At 44.4% G+C, this 24,202-nt stretch overlaps 1 protein-coding gene across 1 annotated transcript in view; it reads right to left on the bottom strand.

Moving 5' to 3' along the window:
• Positions 1–24,202, bottom strand: part of itgb3 (integrin subunit beta 3) — a 59,956-nt gene that overhangs the window by 10,546 nt on the left and 25,208 nt on the right. The window contains exons 6-10 of the mRNA XM_033035108.1: positions 19,906–20,067; positions 18,844–18,939; positions 16,623–16,712; positions 15,818–15,952; positions 6,180–6,612 (exon numbers count right to left, since the gene is read on the bottom strand). Of these exons, the coding sequence (XP_032890999.1) occupies positions 6,180–6,612; positions 15,818–15,952; positions 16,623–16,712; positions 18,844–18,939; positions 19,906–20,067 (916 nt within the window). The remainder of the gene's footprint in view (positions 1–6,179; positions 6,613–15,817; positions 15,953–16,622; positions 16,713–18,843; positions 18,940–19,905; positions 20,068–24,202) is intronic.

Below are 24,202 nucleotides of genomic sequence, written 5' to 3'. Positions count from 1 at the left end.
CCCTGTTGTGATGAACTTCCTCGCTTTTGTGCATTCACAGAGGGGAAGTGTGCATTCTGGATTGGAAACACTGAAATTCATCTGGTAAATGCGGAAGTGGGGATTGACAAGTCAGATCAGATCCCTGGCCCAGAATACATGAAACTGCGAACTCAGCCAAGTTATTCATGGAATTCTTTTTGTTTTTTCTATGATTTGACTCGTGTGAGTGAAGTTCTGGGGGAAGGTACAACTCTAGTCTAGGCGAGCCCAAATGAACAAAAATAACTGACGGCCTCATCTCTACATTTAAAAATCATCTGGACATATGCATCGATAGGAAAGGTTTAGAGGGATATGGGCCAAACGTGGGCAAATGCGAGTAGGTTAGACATGGCATCTTGGACTGGAATGATGAGTTGGGTGGAAGGGTCTGTTTTTGTGCAACTATGACTATAAGATGTTTCCTGAAACCATAAGTCGCAAGATGTATCATGACTCCAGGGCCTGGATTTTGATGAGTGTTACGAAACATTAATTATCTGTCATTGATAATTAAAATGATTTCACACAGAGCGGAACACCCACGTATTGCAAATGATATCGGAATGAATCAATGACCAACATTGCACTTGATGGAGAGCAGGCAGTATGAGTGTGCAATGTCCAAATATAATGATCCAACCATTAGTGGTGTTCCCACGCAGTCTGGCACAGCATATCTGTGGGAGATTTAATGGAGCTATTACAGGTTGCTATCCATGAAGACTTCCGTGACATATTTCTAAATGGGTCTACATTTTTCCTGAAGGCCATTTATTTTTTCAATGCATTCTTCAAACTATCAATCTAAAAAAAAAAAAACTGGAAGGTATCAATGAATGGAACATGCAGGTATGTACGAGGTTTGGTCTGGTACAGTGCCAAGTGTTCTGTGTGGCACATCAGCAGTGGGTGAACAATTCCTGGCTTTCGTTAGAAAACATAGCCAGAAGCAGGAATGGTCATAGACTTGGCCCAAACCATTCATCGGAGGTGATATTTTGGAGACTTCCACTGGGTTTCCCAATCTAATGTGGAATCGGGTACTGAGACAGAAGAGAATTCACCCTCCCCCCCCCCCATACAGCCAGCGCCAGAGCATCATTTAACATTCTTCTGATAAGAGGTTAATCAAGACCCTGCCTATTCTCTAAGGAGGCCATTATTAATTCAATGATACTTTATTGTCGCATGTACCTAGGTACAGTGAAATGTTTTTGTTCTGCATACGATCCAGTAAAATCATATAGTAGACCTCACCTAGGCTGTACACAAGTATCGCCATGCTTGGCATTGACAAAAGATGAGTCGTTCTTAAGTTCCACCTAATAGCTAGCTCCTCCATCAATATTTTTATTAGGGATAGGTATTGGACTGAACACCGTGCCCACCAGGTTCAAGAGTAGCTTCTTCCCAACCAACAACACTGCAAAACACTAATTTCATGGACTGTCTTTGGTTGAACTAAAGACTTTGGGTTATTTTGTACTAGCCTTGGGGTTATTCATTTATTGATTTTTTGTTTATTATATATTATATATGGATATTGTGTTTACAGGCCCGTTATGCTGCTGCAAGTAAGAATGCCTTTATTCCTTGTCGGCACATATGACAATGAAATGCTCTTGACTCTTGATCACATTGATGTATGTGGGATTGTTTCAAAGACCAGTAACAACAGCTTGAGACTCAGGGTTGTACAGGATTTCCTCTCTCCTATTTTCATGTTTCTCCATTTGCAATGAAAATAAAACCAATGTTATTTTCCACCATTCTCCCTTTTATGCAAGGCACCCTTTATCTCTACCCACACACACACACACACACACACTCTATGTCAATGTACAGATCAGATTCTGTGCACAGCGTGATGATCCATTCACTCCGTTAAACAGATGTTGTTTGTGGTCACGTCAGTGGAGGTTCTGACAATCCCCACAACAGCTTGCATTTGTGAAGCACCATTACCGCTCCAATGTCCCAATTCACTTCACATTAGACAAGAGCAGACTTCGAGCCAAAGGGCAGGTATCAGAGGAGTAAACTTGAACTTGTCTGAAAAGTGAGTTTTAAGAAGTTGTTTTAAAAATACAGTACGGGAACAGGAAATTTACAAGTTCCCTCCTGTCATAAGAAATAGAAACAAGAGTGGACCATTTGGCCCCTCATGTCTAGCAATGTCACAAAATGTTGAGATTTTAAAAATCAAGTCTGCAATTTATCCCATCAGATAAAGCATAAAAAGAAGTTTAATTTGACACCTAATTCACTTTCATATCTTCAGTATTAAAAAAGTTATGGCCATTTTCATACTCGGAAATTAGCATCTTGTTCCCTATTGATTTTCCATTAACTTAACACAAAAGCTGCGATCGAGGACAGTCTAAAGCCCATAACTTTATTAAAAATTAAGAGAACTGAAAGAAATTTTCAGTTATTATAGATTGAAGCATTCTGAAACAAATATTAAACAATCTTACTTGGATGACCTGAAATTGAAGCATATAATTAATTAGTTACCCAATTGTAGCTAATTCCAAAATTCAATTACTAGATCTAAACATCTATCCATTTCTTAAGGAAAGATTAACATTTTTAAATAGCCTAAGTGTCCAAAGAACATTCATACAAGAATTCACAATAAAACATGATTTTAAAATCTCATTGACATTAATTTATAGGCCAAATGGAAGGGATTTAGTGTTCAATTGCTGTAAATTAATGGCCATTTAAATCAGCCATTAAATGGGATTCTGTGGAACGCGCTGGTTTAGAACGTTGCCATTGCGGTGAATTTGTACCCCATGTCGGCATGAAAGATACTGCCGGTTCAGATGGGCCCCCAAGTCAGCTACTCGCAACATTAAATTTTGTATAAAGGGATCTTGAGAAGCCCTTTTTAATGTAAAAATAAACAACCTACCTTGCGTTGTCCCCTACATGAGATCCGTCCCGTTGTCGGGGTCGCGGCTTTAGAGGATGATTTTTAATCTACTATAACAATTAAATAACCCAATTTAGTTTAAAAATACGTGCAGCGAACGAATTTCGCAGCGATTTTTCATCAGCAACTAAGTAGGCTGAACAACATCGATTTCAACAGCCTAGAGAAAATCGCGTTTTAAACCCGCCCCCACTCTCAAAGGCGCCAAAGTCGCGCACACGAGCAGCGGCAGAACTGCAGCGCTGCTGAAGGTAAGTTTTGCAACATACCTATGATGGCTGCCCCAAATATTTAATATCGCAGTTGATCCTCTATCTTGGACCTGCTTTCTTGAATGAACTCCGAATCCCTCGATGCTTTTAATATCTAAGAATCTGTTCAAAGTTGTCAAGTTTTAAATATTCTTTCTGCACATTTTGCTCTGATTGGTAAGAACGCATGAAGGTGGGTTCAATAATCAAAACTGAATCAATAAGTCAGTAGTTTCCAGGAGAAGTCTTGCATTAATTACCCACTGAAGAGCATTCCTGACCGGAGGTCTTGGTTTCCGAGCTGAATTTCACAACACTTGAAATTCCATGGCCGGGGTGTGGAGGGGGGATGGTGGGGGGGTGTCAGAGGGTGGGCTGGAGTGACAGATGGGAGGGTGATGTAAATTCTCTTCTTTGTCAGTCATCAGTTCTTCTCAACAGAGTTGGTTGCATGGAATGAGCTGCCAGAGGAGGTACTGGAGGCGAGTACAATAACACCATTTAAAAGATACCTGCACAGGTACATGGAGAGGAAAGGTTAAGAGGGATTTGTGCCAAATGTGGGCACATTGGACTAGCTTAGATGGGGGCATCTAGGATTGAATTGGGCCGAAAGGCCTGTTTCTATGCTGTCGGACCATATGATTCTAACTCGGAGGCCTTCAAAGATACTTGAAGAGACAGAAAATTGACATAGACTGAGGCCATTGCATTACCACTACTGTTCAAAAGTTTTTGGAAAAGGTTTACTAGATTAGAAACCCCTAGTGTAAATTCCATTAATGTATCCCTGATAAAGAAAGGACTTTGTTCTGTTGCAGCTGCACCACACCCCCACAGAACATGCCCCTGATGCCCCAGAATAACCATTCAATGTGTGGAGTAAAGAATTTAAAAAAGTGAAATCCTGCATTAAGTTTGACAAAACTGCACCAATGTCCATGTTTCCATTTACCTGTTGCTGAAAATTGTTCCAAATCCATCCTTACCTGTCTGCAAAAACTGAAAGTTCAACAAAAGCATTGTTCCTGTGCTGCACAGATCCACGTTCTATGTAATTCTTACCATCAGATTTGCCATATAAAGAGCCATTGAAAATGTTTAAATTCTCATTATTTGTAGCTGTTTAAGTTAAAATGGTTCAACTGCTAAAATTAGCTTTAAAAAAAAATGCTTGATAAGGTAAGATTTTGATAAACACAACGTCTTAGGTTTATCAAGTTTCCCAAGGACTTTGACCTTGGGAAACACAAAGTGTTTTACATGTGCACATCGAAGAGGAATTACAACTATTATAGAACCTGCAGCAAACCATCTGTAGCATGGTTATAAAGTAGCGCAGGTGGAAGATCTGAGCTCAGAACTTGACTTCAGATTAGGGGTTTGCAGGAAGAAAGTGTCACAGGTTATTAGTCAAACTTATATTACCAAGAAATTGAATTCACGGTCATTGGGAGCTATATATTGCACAAATAGAGTCAGAGTCACGCAGCACAGAAACAGGCCCTTCGGCCCAACTCGTCTATGCCAACCAAGATGACCGATCCAAGCTAGTCCGATTTGCCCATATCCCTCTAAACTTTTTTTATCCATGTTCCTGTACAAGTGGTCTTTTAAATGCTGTTTATAGTACCTACCACAACTACCTCCGATGACCTGCTAAAATATGGGGAATTGAGGAAAAAGTATGCTTCAAACAAAATTCTTAGTGCTTGTCCTGGTCCAAGGGTTGATGTGTTAACTGTGTACTTTTTGATGGCTGCTGCTTGCTGTGATCATATCTATCATTACATTTAGACTCTGGGAACAGAGTCTGAGAATAGTCATAAAGAGCTCTCCCTGTAACAAGGGCTCACAGCTGAATAAAAGGATGCCCTGTAATTGAGGGAAAATGCCAGATATAGGGGGTGAGATGGGGAAATGCAAGCCCACATTGTGTCTGGTTCCTCTTTTGGCTCTCGATGATTCTCTACACGGTTTCTATCCTGTGTTGAGAGTGATTCCATTGCCAGTGTGCACTAAGGACTCATCATACTGGTAACAATCACAGCAGGTGTCTGCGCAGTGAATTACATAGAAGGGCATTACCATTAGGGACAATGAAGCCTGGCAGATGAAGAGAATGCTGAGGAGACATCAATTCTTAGCTCCGTGCTGATCCATTGCAGAACATGCTCCTTGCATTACACCTATTGCAAACTTGAGTGAGATGAAACCTTTAAAAGGACACTGATCTGATAATCTGATCTGTATTTATGCCTACAATATTCTGTTGTGCTGCAGCAAGCAAGAATGTCATCGTCCTATCTGGGACACATGACAATAAACTCTCTTGACTTGACTAAAATATAATTTCTGCTGTTAATCGCAGAAATGGTTGCTGTGCACTGGATGGTACCTTCAGATGCATGTCTACTGTTGGGGGAAATGCACTGGTCGCAAACGGAAAGCATTGCTGGAAATGTCCAGGCCATTTTCCTCATTGTCACTGATCAAAACATAAATAATCACTGGGTGGATCTAATGCATGCAGAACATCAGTGAGTTTCATGTAAAGGACATGCCTAATTTAATTTAGTTGAGTGTCGCGTACACTGAGGTACACTGTAAAGCTTTTTGTTGTTGCATTCTGTCCAGTCAGCAGAATGACTATACATACTTACAATCAAGCTGTCCACAGTGTACAGATGCAGGATAAGGAGAATAATAGTTAGTGCAAGATACTAGTCTAGTAAACACGATTAAAGATACTGTGAGGGTCTCCAATGAGGTAGATGGTAGCTCAGGAAGGACCCTCTCTTATAATTTTGAGGCATATATAACTGTGCCAAGATATTTGGGTTAGTCACAGGACGAGAAATGATGAAAAGAAGCCTGTTGCCCCAGGGAAGACAAAGGCAAGAATAATCAGCCAGCTCGTCCCACCTCAAACACACACACACACACCGCTGTATTTCACTCACCCGAGCACATTTTCCCGTTGTGACGTCCACAGGAAAAGTCATCGCACTCGCAGAACTGTCCGGATATGAGGCCATGGCCAATGCTGTGGCAGACACACTGTCCACAAATGCACTCTCCGCGGTTGCTGCAAATGGGGTCGCCTTTCTTGGGCGAGCAGGTTTCCTGTGTAGTCAACAAGCTATCCCCTTCCTTGCACTCGCAGGACGGCCCAAAGCGGCCAGGGAGGCACTTGCACACTCCGCACTCGTACGTCCCGTTGCCGTTGCTGCACAGCATGCTGTTCTCCGCCGCTTCACTCTCACACTGGCAGCTACAACTGAAATTAACCGTGATCTCCAGACTATCCTTGAACAAAATCGGCTTCAGCGTAAATGTCTTCACCTGCTCATCCTTTGGACACTCCCTGGCCTCCAGTTTCACTGTGAAATTCACCTGCAGGGAGAGCGAGAAAGAATTTTGATTGACAGGTGCGGCAATGGAAACACACCCTTTGGCCCAGCGAGTCCACGCTGACCATCGATCACCCGTTCACACTAGTTCTATGCTATTCCACTTTTCCATTCACTCCCTACAGAAGTCAATTAACCTATAAACCTTTGGGATGTGGGAGGAAAATGAAGCATGCGGAGGAAACCCACATGGTCACAGGGAGAACGGGCTAACTCCACATAAAGAGCACCCAAGCTCAGAATCGAACCTGTGGCTCTGGCGCCATGAGGCAGCAGCGCTACACTGTGTCACCATTGATTTACATAAAGCCTAGCTTTGCTGAAGTACTTTGTGTCCAATGGATTGCATGGTCATTGGCAGTGAATATGATGACAACTACATCAGTCAGCAGCCCGTAAATGAATAACCAGAACCATCATTGAAGAAAATGATTAATGACAGGATAGGGATTGACGCAACTAACCACTTTTCTTCAAACTGTGTTAAGACACAATGATTCATAGGTTGCATTACACTGTAGCTTGGGATAATTATCACAGTTAGCATTCTATATGCTGATATTATTCCATTTACAGTATACCCAAAGTTACAGATGGGTCGTGTTTCTAGAAAAACATCCACATTGCGATTCCTTCCCCCAACACAAATTTGTTGTTGTTTTTCATTTTGTGTTTCCTTAGTTACTTTTTCCTCATAAATTCCGTAAGATTCAAATTTTTCCCATATCTCAAATGTTAAACATTCCACAAAGGCGGATTTTCATTACCTGAAATGCCATAACGTATGTATAACTATAGTACCGTGGGCTGTTATTATTCATGCAAGGTGAGGCTTCTTTGCTCTCTGAGTGCTCTGCCACAGAAGGTAGTTGAGGCCAGTGCTTTGGCTATATTTAAGAGGGAGTTAGATGTGGCCCTTGTGGCTAAAGGGATCAGGGGGTATGGCGAGAAGGCAGGTACAGGATACTGAGTTGGATGATCAGCCATGATCATATTGAATGCCGGTGCAGGCTCGAAGGGCCGAATGGCCTACTCCTGCACCTATTTTCTATGTTTCTATGTTTCACCATACGATGTTATGAGTGGGATCCTGTTAACCTGTGAATTGTTGACACTGTGGTCTATTATATTGATATCCATTACCTTATCACAAATGTTGTGGAGATTGACTGTATTGTGTGAACTTCTATTACGCTGTCCAAGCTGTACATCTCTGGACTATGTCTCCAAGGTCTGTTACTATTTTCTATTTGTCAATACAGGTATAGATCACCAGTACCTTAGAAGATGATGCTATTCCTTCAGGTCGTCTGCTCTGCTATTACAGTGTGGGCCAGTAGCTCTCTAATCCTTTATTCAGATTAGTTTATTGTGATGTATATCAGGGTGCAATGAAGTTCTTTGTTTGCATTAAGCTCATAGAGCGTACAGTATGCATGATAGTGATTAACAAAAAAATATACAACAATGATTGAAGTGTAAAAACGAATAACCAAATGAGGGAGAGTTAAGAGTAAGAGTAAGTGACAGCAATTTTGGGAAGGGGTGTGAAAGAGGATCAGGAGTCTAATAGCGGTGGGGAAGAAGCTGATCTTAAGTTTGAAGCTGTTCTTGTCCTAACTTTCAAGCTCCCATTTCTTCTCTCAATCAGTAGAAGAGAGAAACGGAAGTGGTCAGGATGGAAGGCATCCTTGATAATACTGCCAGCCTTCTTGACGCAACACATCATGAAGATGCACTGGATGGAAGGATGGAATGAACCTGTGATGCTCTGGGCTGTGTTTACCACTCTTTGCAGGCTCAGGCAGTCCTGAGCAGCGCAGGTGCCATACCAGGCTGAGATGCATGCTGCCAGAATACCTCTATTACACATCAGTGCACGTTTGAGGGAATACTCGTGGACATGCTGAATTTTCTCAGAAGCTGAAAAAAAAGTAAATACGTCGATGCACTTTCTTGATCACCGCATCATTGTGAAAGATCCAGGTGGTCGTTGATGATATGGATGTCAAGAAATTTGAAGTTGTTTCTGTTGCATTTCCATTGATGAGGACAGGGTTGTGTTCACCCCCTCGATTCCTTCGGTCAACAACCATCACCGTAATCTTGCTGTTTGTTGTTCTGGCACCATGACCCAAGATCTCTGATCTCTGTCCATCACACCATTGCTGCATGGTAAGATCAATTTCTGCTCTCTGTTAGTTTTCTGATCTGCCATTGTTGGTTGATAGTTTGCTACTTGTTAGTAATTCTCGACTCAATTATGATGCAGATTGATAGTTCTCAGATCCTCTATTACAGCACAGGTCAATGGTTTTATACTCTACTATCACAGACAGGTTTGATAGTTCTCTGCTCTGCCATTACCTGATACTTACACTCTGCTTGGGAGGTTCCAGCATTTCCAGATTGTGTGAACTTCTATTAAACTGTCCAAGCTGTACATCTCTGGACTATGTCTCCAAGGTCTGTTACTATTTTCTATTTGTCAATAGAAGTATAGATCACCAGTACCTTAGAAGATGATGCTATTCCTTCAGGTCATCTGCTCTGCTATTACAGTGTGATCTCCCGGTGGCTCAGCACGTCAACTTTCCCTCCCATTCCGAATCCGATCTTTCTGTCCTCGGCCACCTCCATGGCCAGAGTGAGGACCACCGTAAATACTGTTTTCACCATATTTCACTTGGGCAGTTTGCACCCCAGCGGTATGAACATTGACATCTCTAATTTCAGGTGGTCCTTACTTTCTCCTCCCCCTCTCAGCTCTCCCTCAGCCCCCTGGCTCCTCCTCTTCCTTTCTTCTCTTTCCCCCCCCCCCCCTCACATCAGTCTGAAGAAGGGTTTGCCTATTTCCTTTGCTCCATAGATGCTGCCTCACCCACTGCGTTTCTCCAGTATTTTTGTCTACCTCCAGTTTGGTTTATGTTGGTGTTGAGTGGACTTTGGGCACGGTCGACATGAAATTCAGAATGAAGCGACGCTAGATTTCTAAACTGGTGTATTGACCCCTTGGCTTCTTCATTGCTTGCAATAACAAAAATGTGTAAACTGTGCGACAATAATTTTATTCTAGTCTTAAATTAATAGCAACTTTATGATGTGAAGTAGAAAAAAAAAACTGGAAAGATTCTCTGTTGCTCTGCTCCGAGTCAGAGAAAAATCAGACAACCTGAAATCGGATTATGCTCATTTCAGTACATGACAGTGAAGTCACATATGAAGGGCATGACGCAGAGTCATGACCACTTCCAGGTAGTTTCATATCACTCTGGAAATGGGACTGTGTACTTGCCAGTGTTTTGTTCCTGGACTAGTAGGGCATTAATCCATTGAAGCAGACCTCGGTCAAAAATCATTTCCATGGAGAGGTCCAAGTGGGATCTATTGCATCCCAATGCCACCTGCACTTAGCACACTGGCTCCCCACGAACTCTGCCAGAGCACAGAAACACAAGAAAACAGGAGCAGGAGTAGGTCAACCGCCCCACCATTCAATATGATCATGGCTGACCTGCCCCCCAGACCTCCCTCACTTCCCTGATATCTCAAACAGTTATCCTTGTCCACGATCCAGCCTACAGGTCCTCTGGGGCAGCAACTTCCAGAGATTCATTACTGTCTTAGTGAAGACATTTCAGTGCATCACCTGGATGTGAATATCCTGCTGCAAGAAAACTGCCACCACAGGTGAATGAAGTCAACGGCATTGATGGAGAAGGAACAGAAAGCCAATTGTAATGGCATTGGAAGAAGAAAGAAAAGTGAAGCATCTCATGGAGTGTGAACATTAACCTAGCCTGTTATTACTTTATAATTCTTTCTGAAGTTGCTGGTCAAATCAAACCCAAGCCCTTAGGCTTTACAAGGAGCCTGGCACTGTAAGCATTAAGATATGTTGTTAATCCTAATGGAACAAAGGCTTGTGCAATGCTCTGGTGGCCTTTTATCACATTAATTCATTACCATCTCAGGCTCATGGGCCTTAAACACACTAATTAAACTCACTCTGTAGTTGGGAAGTGCTGCAATTTTGACTTTAATAAATCCTTGTTACAAAAGAATTAAGACTTGAATGCATTTGATTGCGTCACGTTGAGGTTGGTTGGACTTTGAGCTTTAGAATTAACCCCTGGCACCCAGAAGGAGAGTGGTTGCCATTGTGTCTTTTGCCAAGGTAGGTCAGGAACTCAGTTTAGAATGGGTCACCTCAGTATATATTCTCCAGAGTTTAAGACTGAGTGGCCTTGGTCTACATTTCTCCAAAATGACCTTTTAAAAATAATAGGTACACAAAATTGCTGGGGGAACTCAGCGGGTGCAGCAGCATCTATGGAGCGAAGGAAATAGGCGACGTTTCGGGCCGAAACCCTTCTTCAGACTGATAGGGGGTGGGGAAAGAAAGAAGGACAAAGGGAGGAGGAGGAGGAGCCCGAGGGCGGGCGGATGGGAGGAGACAGCTAGAGGGTGAAGGAAGGGGAGGGGGGGAGGGGACAGCACGGGCTAGCCAAATTGGGAGAATTCAATGTTGATGCCAAGGGGACGCAAGGACCCCAGACGGAATATGAGGTGCTGTTCCTCCAATTTCCGCTGGTGCTCACTCTGGCAATGGAGGAGACCCAGGACAGAGAGGTCGGATTGGGAATGGGAGGGGGAGTTGAAGTGCTGAGCCACCGGGAGATCAGGTAGGTTATTGCGGACTGAGCGGAGGTGTTCGGCGAAACGGTCGCCCAACCTACGCTTGGTCTCACCGATGTAGATCAGCTGACATCTAGAGCAGCGGATGCAGTAGATGAGGTTGGAGGAGATACAGGTGAACCTTTGTCGCACCTGGAACGACTGCTTGGGACCTTGAATGGAGTCGAGGGGGGAGGTGAAGGGACAGGTGTTGCATTTCTTGCGGTTGCAACGGAAAGTGCCCGGGGAGGGGGTGGTGCGGGAGGGAAGTGAAGAATTGACGAGGGAGTTGCGGAGGGAGCGGTCTTTGCGGAAGGCAGACATGGGGGGAGATGGGAAGATGTGGCGAGTGGTGGGGTCACGTTGGAGGTGGCGGAAATGGCGGAGGATTATGTGTTGTATTTGCCGGCTGGTGGGGTGAAAGGTGAGGACCAGAGGGACTCTGCCCTTGTTGCGTGTGCGGGGATGGGGAGAGAGAGCAGCGTTACGGGGTATGGATGAGACCCTGGTGTGAGCCTCATCTATGGTGGCGGAGGGGAATCCCCGTTCCCTGAAGAACGAGGACATTTCCGATGCCCTGGTATGAAATGTCTCATCCTGGGAACAGATGCGGCGTAGGCGGAGGAATTGGGAGTAGGGGATGGAGTCTTTACAGGGGGCAGGGTGGGAAGACGTGTAGTCCAGATAGCCATGTGAGTCAGTGGGTTTATAATGTATGTCGGTCAGGAGTCTGTCCCCTGCGATGGAGATGGTGAGGTCAAGGAATGGTAGGGAAGTGTCTGAAATCGTCCAGGTGTATTGGAGTGCCGGATGGAAGTTGGTGGTGAAGTGGATGAAGTCAGTCAGTTGTGTGTGGGTGCAGGAGGTGGCACCAAAGCAGTCGTCAATGTAGCGGAGGTAGAGGTCGGGGATGGGGCCCTGGTATGCATTGAACAAGGATTGTTCAACGTGCCCGACAAAGAGGCAGGCGTAGCTGGGGCCCATGCGTGTGCCCATAGCTACGCCTTGTGTTTGGAGGAAATGGGAGGAGTCAAATGTAAAGTTATTGAGGGTGAGGACCAACTGGGTTTGACAGGATAGATGCTTGGAAGAACACAGCCCAAGATGTGGAATTGAGAACCAGTTTAAAATAGAGGGGGAACAAATTGGGAGATGGAAGGGGAGACAGGAGTGAGTAGGAACTTACAGGAGAGACCAGGCTGAGGACAGAGTTAAGGAAACTCAAAGGAACTCGAGACAGATGAGGAGAGGCCAAATAGAAACATAGAAACATAGAAATTAGGTGCAGGAGTAGGCCATTCGGCCCTTCGAGCCTGCACCGCCATTCAATATGATCATGGCTGATCATCCAACTCAGTATCCCGTACCTGCCTTCTCTCCATACCCTCTGATCCCCTTAGCCACAAGGGCCACATCTAACTCCCTCTTAAATATAGCCAATGAACTGGCCTCGACTACCCTCTGTGGCAGAGAGTTCCAGAGATTCACCACTCTCTGTGTGAAAAACTTTCTTCTCATCTCGGTTTTAAAGGATTTCCCCCTTATCCTTAAGCTGTGACCCCTTGTCCTGGACTTCCCCAACATCGGGAGCAATCTTCCTGCATCTAGCCTGTCCAACCCCTTAAGAATTTTGTAAGTTTCTATAAGATCCCCTCTCAATCTCCTAAATTCTAGAGAGTATAAACCAAGTCTATCCAGTCTTTCTTCATAAGACAGTCCTGACATCCCAGGAATCAGTCTGGTGAACCTTCTCTGCACTCCCTCTATGGCAATAATGTCCTTCCTCAGATTTGGAGACCAAAACTGTACGCAATACTCCAGGTGTGGTCTCACCAAGACCCTGTACAACTGCAGTAGAACCTCCCTGCTCCTATACTCAAATCCTTTTGCTATGAAAGCTAACATACCATTCGCTTTCTTCACTGCCTGCTACACCTGCATGCCCACTTTCAATGACTGGTGTACCATGACACCCAGGTCTCGCTGCATCTCCCCTTTTCCTAATCGGCCACCATTTAGATAATAGTCTGCTTTCCTGTTTTTGTCACCAAAATGGACAAAATGCTCTTCCTTAACTGCTGGACCTTAACTATTTGCCTTCGTCACTATGAGGTTGTGATTTAGGATGTTGTTGCTGCTGTTCCCATGGGCATTTAAGGTGAAAGACGCCCAAAATTCTCCAAAAGGACTGTTTCAATTTATACTTTATAAAGATCAGTAATGCTAAATGCCACCTTGCACTGAGACAGAATGGAAGTGATTTTAATTGTGTGGATAGTTAACTGGGGAAATGTGACAATAACATTGATTCATTTCATAGATATTTTCATATATTGATATTCTGCGATATTGTTTAGTCCGCAAAGAAGAATGACAAAAGTACAGATTTACTGCAGCCAACCTGTAAACAAACCCCAGGGGTGATTTTAAGATTTTGGATGTTGCAGTGTCTTATTGTTGCAGATAAATATTTCTGCTTTAGGATGTGAATATAGGGGGCATGGATAGTAAATGAATGGATCCCACCACAATGGGTGGTGCAGTGGACAGTGAAGGAGGTTAAACCATGACTACAACGGTATCTGGAACAAGTGGGTTAATGAGCCGAGGAATGGCAGATGGAGTTTAATTCGGATAATTGCGATGTTGCATTTTGATGGGACAAACCAGGGCAATGACTTGCACAGTAAATGGTCGAGCAGTGGGGAATGTTGTAAAACCGTGAGACCCAGGTCCCTCTGTTCATGAAGGTGATGGCACAGGTGAACAGGGTGATGAAGGTGGCGTTTGGCTCACGTTCCTTCATCATTCAGGGTATTAAGTGCAGGAGTTGGGACATCATGTTACAGCTATGCTAAACATTGGTAAGATTGTTCTCGTGACCCAGCTACAGGTAGGATGCCATTGAATTGGAACGGGTGTAATAAAGATTCAATAGGAATGTTAATGTGTCGTCACCCCCCCCCCCCCCCCCCCCCCCCCCCCCCCCCCCCTCCTCCTCCTCCCCTCCCCCCCAGAGCATAGAAGGCTGAGGGATGACCTTATATGAGTATAAAAACATGATAGGCATAGATAAGGTGGATGGCCACAGGATAGTGTGTCAAAATCAGGAGAATATAGATTAAAGGTGAAAGGGTATTGTCAAGTCAAACTGAAATGAAAGAACAGGTGCAGAGAAATGCTACATTGAAATCACGAGACAGTGATTAAAGTGGGCGGAACCCCAGCCTGCCGAGTTCTGCCCGGGGGTCAAAAGGGCACACAGCACCGGAAGCCAGGGAAGAAGACGGAAGAGACTTGCGGGCGGCAAAACTTGGACAGTAAATCAAAAGGACTGTCCGAAAAGACTGCCGCGATAGCCAGAAAAGGCAAGCAGGACTGATTTTCTACAGACCCGATTGGCAGCCGGTAAGGACTGAACTCTAAATGGACTGAGCCGAAGACTGCAGCCCCAGAGACTCTGTTTAACCCTTTAATATCTGAGAAACTTGTCTGGCTAACGTGTTGATTGAGAAAGTTTGAAATATTGGTGGTGTTTGTTAACCAAGATGACAGGGTGATGATAGTGTTTGTTGTCTATGTAAAGTGCATCCTGCTTCATTGTGGGGTTAAGGGCTAATGTGAGCTAATTTCTAATACTTATATGCTATGTGTGGTGTTAGTTTAAATAATTGCATTTAAAAAAATATGATAAAATGTGTTAAAAAACAGTAAAGATTCATATGATATTAAGCTAAAAAATTGGTAACAGTGGTGGGCATTATTTGTATTTTTCATTTAATGAAATGTGAAAATTATTTAAAAAACAAAATGGCTGCTATGAGTTGGAATGTTAGATGCATGTAATTTTCTGTTATTTATATTTGGTTACAGTAATGTGTATATTTTTTGCCTTTGTGCCTAAAGGTTTTTCACCTGATAAAGACCAAATCTGGTAAAGACTAAAACTGCTAAAAACTGCTAAAGACTGATCTGCCAAAATAAAAGAAGGAGAAAATAAAAGGTGGAAAAGAAGTGTTTGGTCTGAGTGAATCCAGTTCATCATTTCGGGGTAGATAAATCAAATCCCTTTCAAGCGGGGAATCTGCAAAAACATTAGAAGACTTGACAGATATAGATTAAAGGTGAAGGTGAGAGAGGGAAGATTTAGAAAGGAGTTAATGATCATTTCTCCTCCCACAAACAGAGGGTGGTGCGTACACGGGATGAGCTGCCATAGCAAGCGATAGAGGTGGGTGCAATAACATTTGAAAGACACTTAGACAGGTACATGGATAGGAAACATTTGGAAGGATTTGGGCCTGGCACAGGCAAGTGGGACTAGCTCAGTTAACACATTTGGTGGACAAATGGCCTGTTTCCACACTTTATGGCTCTATGAGCTATGACTATGCTTCTGCCCAACTGATCAAAGATCCTTGGGGCATTGAATGAAGGAAAGCAATGGGCAGCTTTTGTTGTTATTAATCTCTATCTGGTTCAGAACAACAAGATACTTTTATTGTACTTACTGTGTCTCCAACCTTAAGTCCTGTGCAGAATTTCTGTCCTGGAATAAATTTGTCATTCCCACAGTAAGCATCGAAGGACACTGACAGCTCTTTAGGCAGATTCAAAAGTTCCAATTCCACCTGGGAACGGATTTGCTATAGATAAAAAAAAAAGAGCATGTAGTTTAATTTAAATGCATGTTTTGCTCTTCATTACATGTCATTTACAACTAGTTAATGAGTCAATGACCTATGGTTCCCTGTTCTATTTTCCCTGCCTCCTTGGTCAACGGCTACCTGACTGGAGCCAATTTGAGCAATGGCTGCCTGTTCTGACACACCTTGGACTGAGTTCTTGTTTTGCAGATCCCTGAGCAGTATTCACTATTCTATGAGTGTTTCACCAATGGTTCCTTTGTCTGTGGTTCTCTGGTCTACAGCTCTCACTGGTTAACATCTTGGTTATAATATATTTATAACTTGTCTTGGAATTCTCATTAACCCAACTTGTCAATGGCATCTCACGGCCCCTTCTAATTCTCTGCTCGAGTTCTTTTCCGATTTGTATTTTCCTGGCCCATCGTTGGTTTTCCTTCACTTATCCTTATCCCTCTCCCTCTCCTTGCGAAAGAGTATACCATTTACCATCTTTTCTTCCTTGGTGACAAAATGAAGGAGCAGGAGGCAAAGCTAAGTTAGTAACTGGTGCAGAGATTAGAATTAACATGGGTGCTGATAATGGGACCAGAGCCACATCTCATGATAACTATGGCATGGTTTTAAACAAGGTCCCCTCAATTGCTCATGGAACTGTGGCTATAGTTACCTCATAGGCATTCACAATGAGCTCCAAGACATTGCTTGAATCCTTGGAAATTGTCCCGACAGTGGTACCAGGAATCATCCTGCTGTAATTCTGCAGGAGCAACCAGATTAGAAAACATGAAGCCCCGTCCCACTTTCACGACCTAAATCGCGACCTCTGACAAGCTTAAACGACCTAAAAAAAACCCCGACCTCCTACGACTATGTTGAAGACCTCCCACGACTATGAAGAAGATCTCCTTCGACCTCCTTCGACTATGTTGAAGACTGGCTTCGACCATGTACGTTTTACTGCTGTTTGCGTAGCCCTTTTGCTTCAGCTGCCTTTTAAGAAAGGCAGAAGGGGAAGAGCAAGGGTGAAGAGGAAGCACAAGAAGAGGTCTCAATGGGTGAATGGAGATTATGTGATGGACTGTCCCAGTACACCAGATGACTGGAAGAGAGTGGCGCTGGGCTTTGACAAAAGATGGAACTTTAAGCACACATGTGGGGCAGTGGATGGCAAGCATGCCATTCTTGTCCCTGTCCCTGTACCCCTCATTTTATTTCTGTAATGTAACAGCATGAGTGCATCCTTGAAAATCCTGGTCAGTTTGGGATTGCAATGCTGAGAAGGATATTGGAATTCCCAGAGGCTGAAGACTAATCTGCTGCCTGGAACCCGGCAGGGGAGATAGTAGAGGAACACTTAAAACCTATGGACAAAACATTCCATCACACGGGACATTTTAATGCACAGTGTAAATGTACGTTATGTTAAATTGATTGCTCAATTAGAGTCACGGAAAGACAGAGAGAAATAACGTGGAAACAGGCCATTCTGTCCACTGAGTGTGCTGGCCATCAACCACCCATTTATGGTAATCCTACATTAATATAACATTTAATTCTCACGTTCCCATCAACTCCCCTCAGTTTCTTCCACTCATCTGCACACTAGGGCTAATTCACAGTGCCCATTAACTGACATGCCTTTGGGATCTGGAAGGATACCAGAGCATCTGGAGGAATCCCAAAGGGTCACAGACAGAAAGTGCAATTTCATTCCTGTAACGTTACAGTTTGTCTCTGTGTTCTAGAAAATCCCGATCAGCTTGGAATTCCAACGTCGAGAATGTTCCTGGAATTTCATGGAACAGAAGATTAATCTGCAACGAAGGCAGCGCCAGAGGTCAGGATGAAGAGATTTTGTGCAGAACTCTCGTCAGAGGAAGGATCTCGACCCGAAACGTCACCCACTCCCTTCTCTCCAGAGATGCTGCCTGTCCCGCTGGGTTACTCCGCATTTTGCATTAGGTCAGGATTGAACCCTGGTCTCTGGGATCGCGAGGCAGTGACTCTATTAGTTGTGCTACTGTATCACAGTTCTTTGGCTCACACGAGGACCAGTGATTGCTTTGACCATATACACACACTGGAGGCAACCTCTGCTGAAGTGCTGAGAGCAGTTTCAGCGTGAGCTTAAGGTGATGGGACTTACCTGGTCTGCTGTCTAAGGTGACCAAAAAACATTGGTGAGACTTGGGAGTTTTGAATCCAAAGATTGTAAATGGTGAAGGAGAATGAATGAGCGTGTAGGCGAATAGTTGTAGGAGCTTGCGGAGAACTGATAGGGTCAGCTTATTAAAATGGATCGTTAACCACTCAAAAACAGGCTTCCTTATCTACACAGAGTGATTAGGAAGTATCAAGAACCTCGCACTATGAAGGGACCATTGTTCAGAGTTCTGTCCATGTTTCTATCAGTTGTAACCTTGAGTTCACAAGCTGTTCTTTGCCACTGTGTTTAGCAAACCTTTTCCCAAGCAGTTAACGGTCTTTTCTGATAAACTAACCCCCTCAGATGTCTGCAAGCCTCTACAATGGTAAGATTTGGGGGGAGCTGTTGGAAATGTATGGAGAGTAAAATGGGATGAGCAGAGGTTTAGTACAAGTGGGGGGGTTGATGGTCAGCACGGGGTGATGGGCTGAAGGGCCTATTTCCGTGCTCTATGCATTTAAACTAGGATAAAGGTGATGCGTATAGGGACAATTTACAAATTGTGTTTGATTTGATTCCTTCAGATTTGGAATTCAATTCTCCTGTTCTGATCTGTCAGCCTTTCTTGCTGTGGGTGGAAATCAGGAGTTGAACCTGGTCGGAGGACTGATGGTGCCGTGGTGGCTCCATGGTCCTCCAGGTTCTAGCCTATATGGTGCCCCTTCACCTCTCCAGAGCCTACCGTATATATTTCCGTGACTGGTTGGGTGACGGCAAAGATGAGGTAGATGTTATTTTCTGTGAGCTTTTCTGTCAGCAGAGCAAGTGATGGGTAATCCTGAAAAATAAACATCAAAATCAGATGTTAAATATCACAACATTGAAACCCTGTCTAAATTAAACCAGTGCTGGCTAACTCGCCTTGGATTCCACGTGATCTAACATTTCGGATCAGCCTGTCCATGGCCCATAACTCTTGAAACCTTTCCTATCCATGTACTTCTTCAAATATTTTTTTAACATTGTAACACCTACCTCATCTTTGCAGTCTGCTCCTTCTCCTCTGGCAGCTCATTCCTTAAAGCCATCACTCTTTGTGAAAAAAGCTTCCTCTGAGATCTAAATCCTTCCCCTCTCACCTTAAACTTTAGTTTTGGGCATCCCCCACCCTGGATAAAAGACTGTGACTATCTACCCTATCTCTGCCCCTCATTATTAAATAAACCTCCACAAGGTCACCCTTTTGTCACCTTCACTTGAGCGAAAACAGTCCCACCCTTTGTGAAAAAGATACCTCTGCGAACCTCTTTAAATCTTCCGCCTCTCACCTTAAACCTGGTTCTGGGCACCTACTCAGCCTCTATAAACCAGAATCTGCAGTCCCTTGTGGAGGAAGAAACTGCAGATGCTGATTTACACCGAAGATAGGCACAAATAGCTGGAGTAACTCGACGGGCTAGGGAGCATCTCTGGAGAAATAGGATGGGTGACATTTTAGGTCAGAGCCCTTCAGACCAGCAAAGACAGTTTGAAGAAGGGTTCCAACCCAAAGTGTCACCCATCCTTTTTCTCCAGAGATGCTGCCTGACCCGCTGAGTTACTCCAACATTTTGTGTTTATCTGCAATTCCTTGTTTCCTCAGCTTGTCCACTCTCTCCTGATAACTCAAGCCCTCCAATCCAGGCAACGTTCCTGTAATTCTTTCCTGCACCCTCTCCAGTCTGTGGTAATGAGTTTGACCTGACCCATGGTTTCCTGTTCTATCCTGTCACGCCACCAGAACCACGTTCCTCAGCCAACGTACCAGAAAAGTAGAGGCGTTGTACTCGTTGTCTAGCCCCATGTGGCAATGCCCGTCGTTGGGGTGGACTATGCCAGCCAGCCTGCCATCCAGTGCCAAGTGCGATGTGGCATCAGTGACAAAGACCAGCATGTGGGTGGCTTCTTGTCGCCAACCGATCTCCTCCTGCAGCAAGGAAGAGGTCCATTAGAGTTTTCCAAAGGAAGGTTCAGTGAGACTCCGCAAAGGTTGAGAGAAACACAGTAAGCATGCTCCCACTCTTCCGTTATAGTCAACGGTGGAGACTGTGTCGTTGCAAAAGTAAGGCTCACAAAACCAAAATGATAACTGGAAAATGATATGTGCCATTCAAACTGATCCACTTGAAAAACTTAAGAAGTGGAAGAAGGGAGGCATGATGGCACAGTGGTAGAGTCGCTGCCTTACAGCACTTGCAGCGCCAGAGACCTGGGTCTGGTCCTGACTACGGGTGCTGTCCGTACGGAGTTTGTACGTTCTTCCTGTGACCGTGTGGGTTTTCTCCGAGATCTTCGGTTTCCTCCCACGCTCCAAAGTCGTACAGGTTTGTAGGTTAATTGGCTTGGTATGAATGTCCGTAGTGTGGGGCGGTGTTAATATATGGGGATCGCTGGTCAGTGCGGACTCGATGGGCCAAAGGGCCTGTTTCCGCACTGTATCTCTAAACTAAACGAATGGATGAGAGAGATGTGGGCCAAATGCAAGCAAATAGGCTCAGTTATAATGCTATAACAAGGAACTACAAATGCTTGCTTCTACTAGAGAAAGACACAAAGTGCTGTAGTATCTTAACAGGTCACCGAGAACAAAGGGGGAGTGTGCGCGCGTGTGTGTGCGTGCGCGCGTGTGTGTGTGCGTGCGCGCGTGTGTGTGTGTGTGTGTGTGTGTGTGTGCGTGCGTGCGTGCGTGTGGTCGCTGAGAACAAAGGGGGACCATTGGGGACTAAATGGATTACTTTGTAACTTTGTTGATGCCCTTTATGTGGCAACTGTTTGCATACCTTGTATATGCAAAACAAAGAATCTCATTGTGACATGTCACGTGTGGTAATAAAGTATCATTTATTCATTCAGGTAGCATCGCTGGACCTTAAACATCACTTATCCATGTTCTCCAGATGCTGCCTGACCCACTACATTACTCCAGCACTTTGTGTCTTTTAATGCAGATTGCTTACTGACTGGGCAAAAGAAGCACTGACTGGGTCTCCATCATGTGGATCTTGATCAGCAATAACCCAGCTAGGCAGACTGTCGCTAGTGGGAGATACTTGGTACATCTTTGCTGTGCAGTTACTTGATGTTGGAATTCCTATTTTGGACATCATCTAACAAAATACCCTGATTTAACACATTCCCGGGATCTGTTGCTGCACTCCAGGAAACAAGGAACAAATGTGTTTAGATGTAGAATAAAATCTATATGCAGTGGTTTCCACCGATACTCTGGTACAATTCCTGCCTGCATTACAACAGTGATTGCTCTCGATAAGGGTCTTGACAAATCCTGGTCAGGAAAGGCATAATTAAATGGCGAGTCAGCCCCTTCCACCGTGTTGAAAGCAAGAGCCAGGAATAGGGAGTTTCCTGCTGAAGATTCCCAACCAGAGATCTTTCCCGTCATATCAATTTAATTTCCTAACATTTAATCACTCGTGTAATTAAAAATTAATAAGTGGTTGCTGTTTCCATCGTTTTCCCATTTGACATTTATAGAAACATAGAAAATAGGTGCAGGAGTAGGCCATTCGGCTCTTCGATATGATCACGGCTGATCATCCAACTCAGTATCCCATCCCTGCCTTCTCTCCATACCCCCTGATCCCTTTAGCCACAAGGGCCACATCTAACTCCCTCTTAAATATAGCCAATGAACTGGCCTCAACTACCTTCTGTGGCAGAGAATTCCACAGATTCACCACTCTCTGTGTAAAAAATGTTTTTCTCATCTCGGTCCTTATACCGTCTGACAATTTCCATCTAATTTTCTTCACAATTTTCCCTCTTGATCCATCTGAGCTCCCAATAACCTTCAGGTTCTTGAAGGATTGCTGGAGAAACGACCTCAGTTTGTTTCTCTGTGAATGGTATATAATGGAGTAGGAAGGAACCGCAGATGCTGGTTTCCACTGAAGACACACATCAAAAAGCTGGAGTAACTCAGCGAGTCAGGCAGCACCTCTGGAGAAAGGGAATAGGTGATATTTAGGAATTAGTCTGGCTGAAGAAGTGTCTCAACCCAAAACATCACCTATTCCTTTTCTCCAGAGATGCTGCTTGACCCGCTGACCCTCCAGCTTTTTGTGTCTATCTTCGGTATATAAAGGATATTGCTAGCATGCTCTGGCCTCCTTGCAGCTAGATGGCCTCTCTTTCTGGATGGAGGGGAAGCAGTTAAATGCCTGGGTGTGCAAGTGGATCTCCTCCACCAGGTCTACATTTCCCCAGAGCTTAAGTGCATTGATGAATAAATAAAGCAAGTCCCGACATCTCAGAGGCACCACTATCCTCGAAGCCAAGACACCAGTTATACGAACATACAGGTAGCTGGGATTTCGACCAAAGCATATGCGGAGTATAAAAGGCAATGCATAATGGTTGGGCTGAATGGCCTGCTTCCATGCTTTTCTTCATGGGTGGAGCAGAGGCACAGCGGGGAGTGCTGCTGCCTCAAAGCTCTAGGCACCCAGCTTCAATCCTCACCTCAGCTGCTGCAAATGAGTTTGCACATTCTCCCCACAACCCAAAGACACGCTGGTCAGTAGGCAAATCGGCCGCTGTAAATTACCCGCGAAAAGGTGGGCGGTTAATGAATCGGGGTGGAGTTGCTGGGAATGCGAGGGCTAATATGTGACAGGGGAATGAGTGGAATGAAGGGATTTGATAAGATTGCCTTGTGAAATGTGTAATGGTTTAAAACAGGCCTTTCAGCTAAAATGGAGTCATCTGTCTTTCACACTCATCGAGCAAGCAGGCTCACTTAGAAAAACAATTAGGTGCAGAGAAAAACAATTTTGCTCACTTGGATGATCTAGTTGAAGCTGCCTTATAGTGCCAGAGACCACGGTTCTATCCTGACAACGGGTGCTGTCTGTGTGGAGTTTGTACGTTCTCCTTGTGACTGGGTGGGTTTTCTCTGGGTGCTTCTCCGACGTTCCAAAGACGTGCAGGTTCATCGGATAATTAACTTAAGTAAATTGTCCCTTGATTGTCGGATAGTACTAGTGTATGGGGTGATTACTGGTCGGCGTGGATTTGGTGGGCCGAAAGGCCTGTTTCCACACTGTATCTCTAATGTGGCTTTTTCACGGGGCGACTTGACGCAAGATGTAACCAGAGTGAAGTGGTCGTGGTCTAGCACGATATCACACGATATAACGGGGAATAGATAAAGAGTTCCCATGGTACTCGGCATTTCTGTTATTTGTGCGAGTGACTTGTCCATCTCCTGAGCTTTCCCGTTAAATCTTGAATGAACATTGTGAAGTGTTGTTAAATCATCACGTGGCACAAATTATGTCACTTTTTTTTCACACACTATAAATATCCTCCCTTGGTTGAATTGGCTCATTTGGAGACATGTTTTACTGTGTATGTGGGAGACACAGATGGACTGAGCACAGTACCTCGGTCTTACTGTGTGTGGGAGAGGGGGAGAAAGAGACGTACACTCACAGAGGCAGAGTCTCTCAGCCTGTGTAAGAGGGAGGGAGGGAGAGAGAGAGAGAGGCACACACAAGGTGGATGTGAAATCTCACCTGCCTGTTTTAGTGACAGACACCCGCCGCCAGTAAATGAAGACACCCCCATCTGTCTCCCCCTCCTCTCCCTCGACTCCCCCACCTTTCCCTCCCAACTCCAGTCCCGTCCCGACCCCCTGGGAAACTGAAGGGAGCAACAATCAACTGCTGCCTGTGCGCTGATATGACAATAAAGGCTACTTTACTTTACTTTACTGAGTTAAAGAGTTCCCACGGTAGACTGTAAAACTGTGACCCTGGTTCTGGACTCCCCCAACATCGGGAACATTCTTCCTGCATCTAGCCTGTCCAATCCCGTAGATACTGATTAGACCGGTATCTATTTATTGACTTTATTAATGATTTCAATTAAATATTGGGAACATCAGGCCGCAAACGTTATTTCTTGAGTGTTAGTGCTGGACTTTGACTCGACCTTCCTAGTTAGCCAGCGCCTGAGACTGAGCCAAGCAATGTCCAGACCTGACTTCAACACAAAGTGATGGAGGAACTCAAAGGGTCAGGCTCGTCCAACGCTCTGTG

The sequence above is a fragment of the Amblyraja radiata genome, chromosome 16, assembly GCF_010909765.2.
Source record: "Amblyraja radiata isolate CabotCenter1 chromosome 16, sAmbRad1.1.pri, whole genome shotgun sequence".
Lineage (NCBI taxonomy): Eukaryota > Metazoa > Chordata > Chondrichthyes > Rajiformes > Rajidae > Amblyraja > Amblyraja radiata.
The sequence above is the reverse complement of the archived record's forward strand: the minus strand, read 5'-3'. Positions and strand labels throughout refer to the sequence as shown.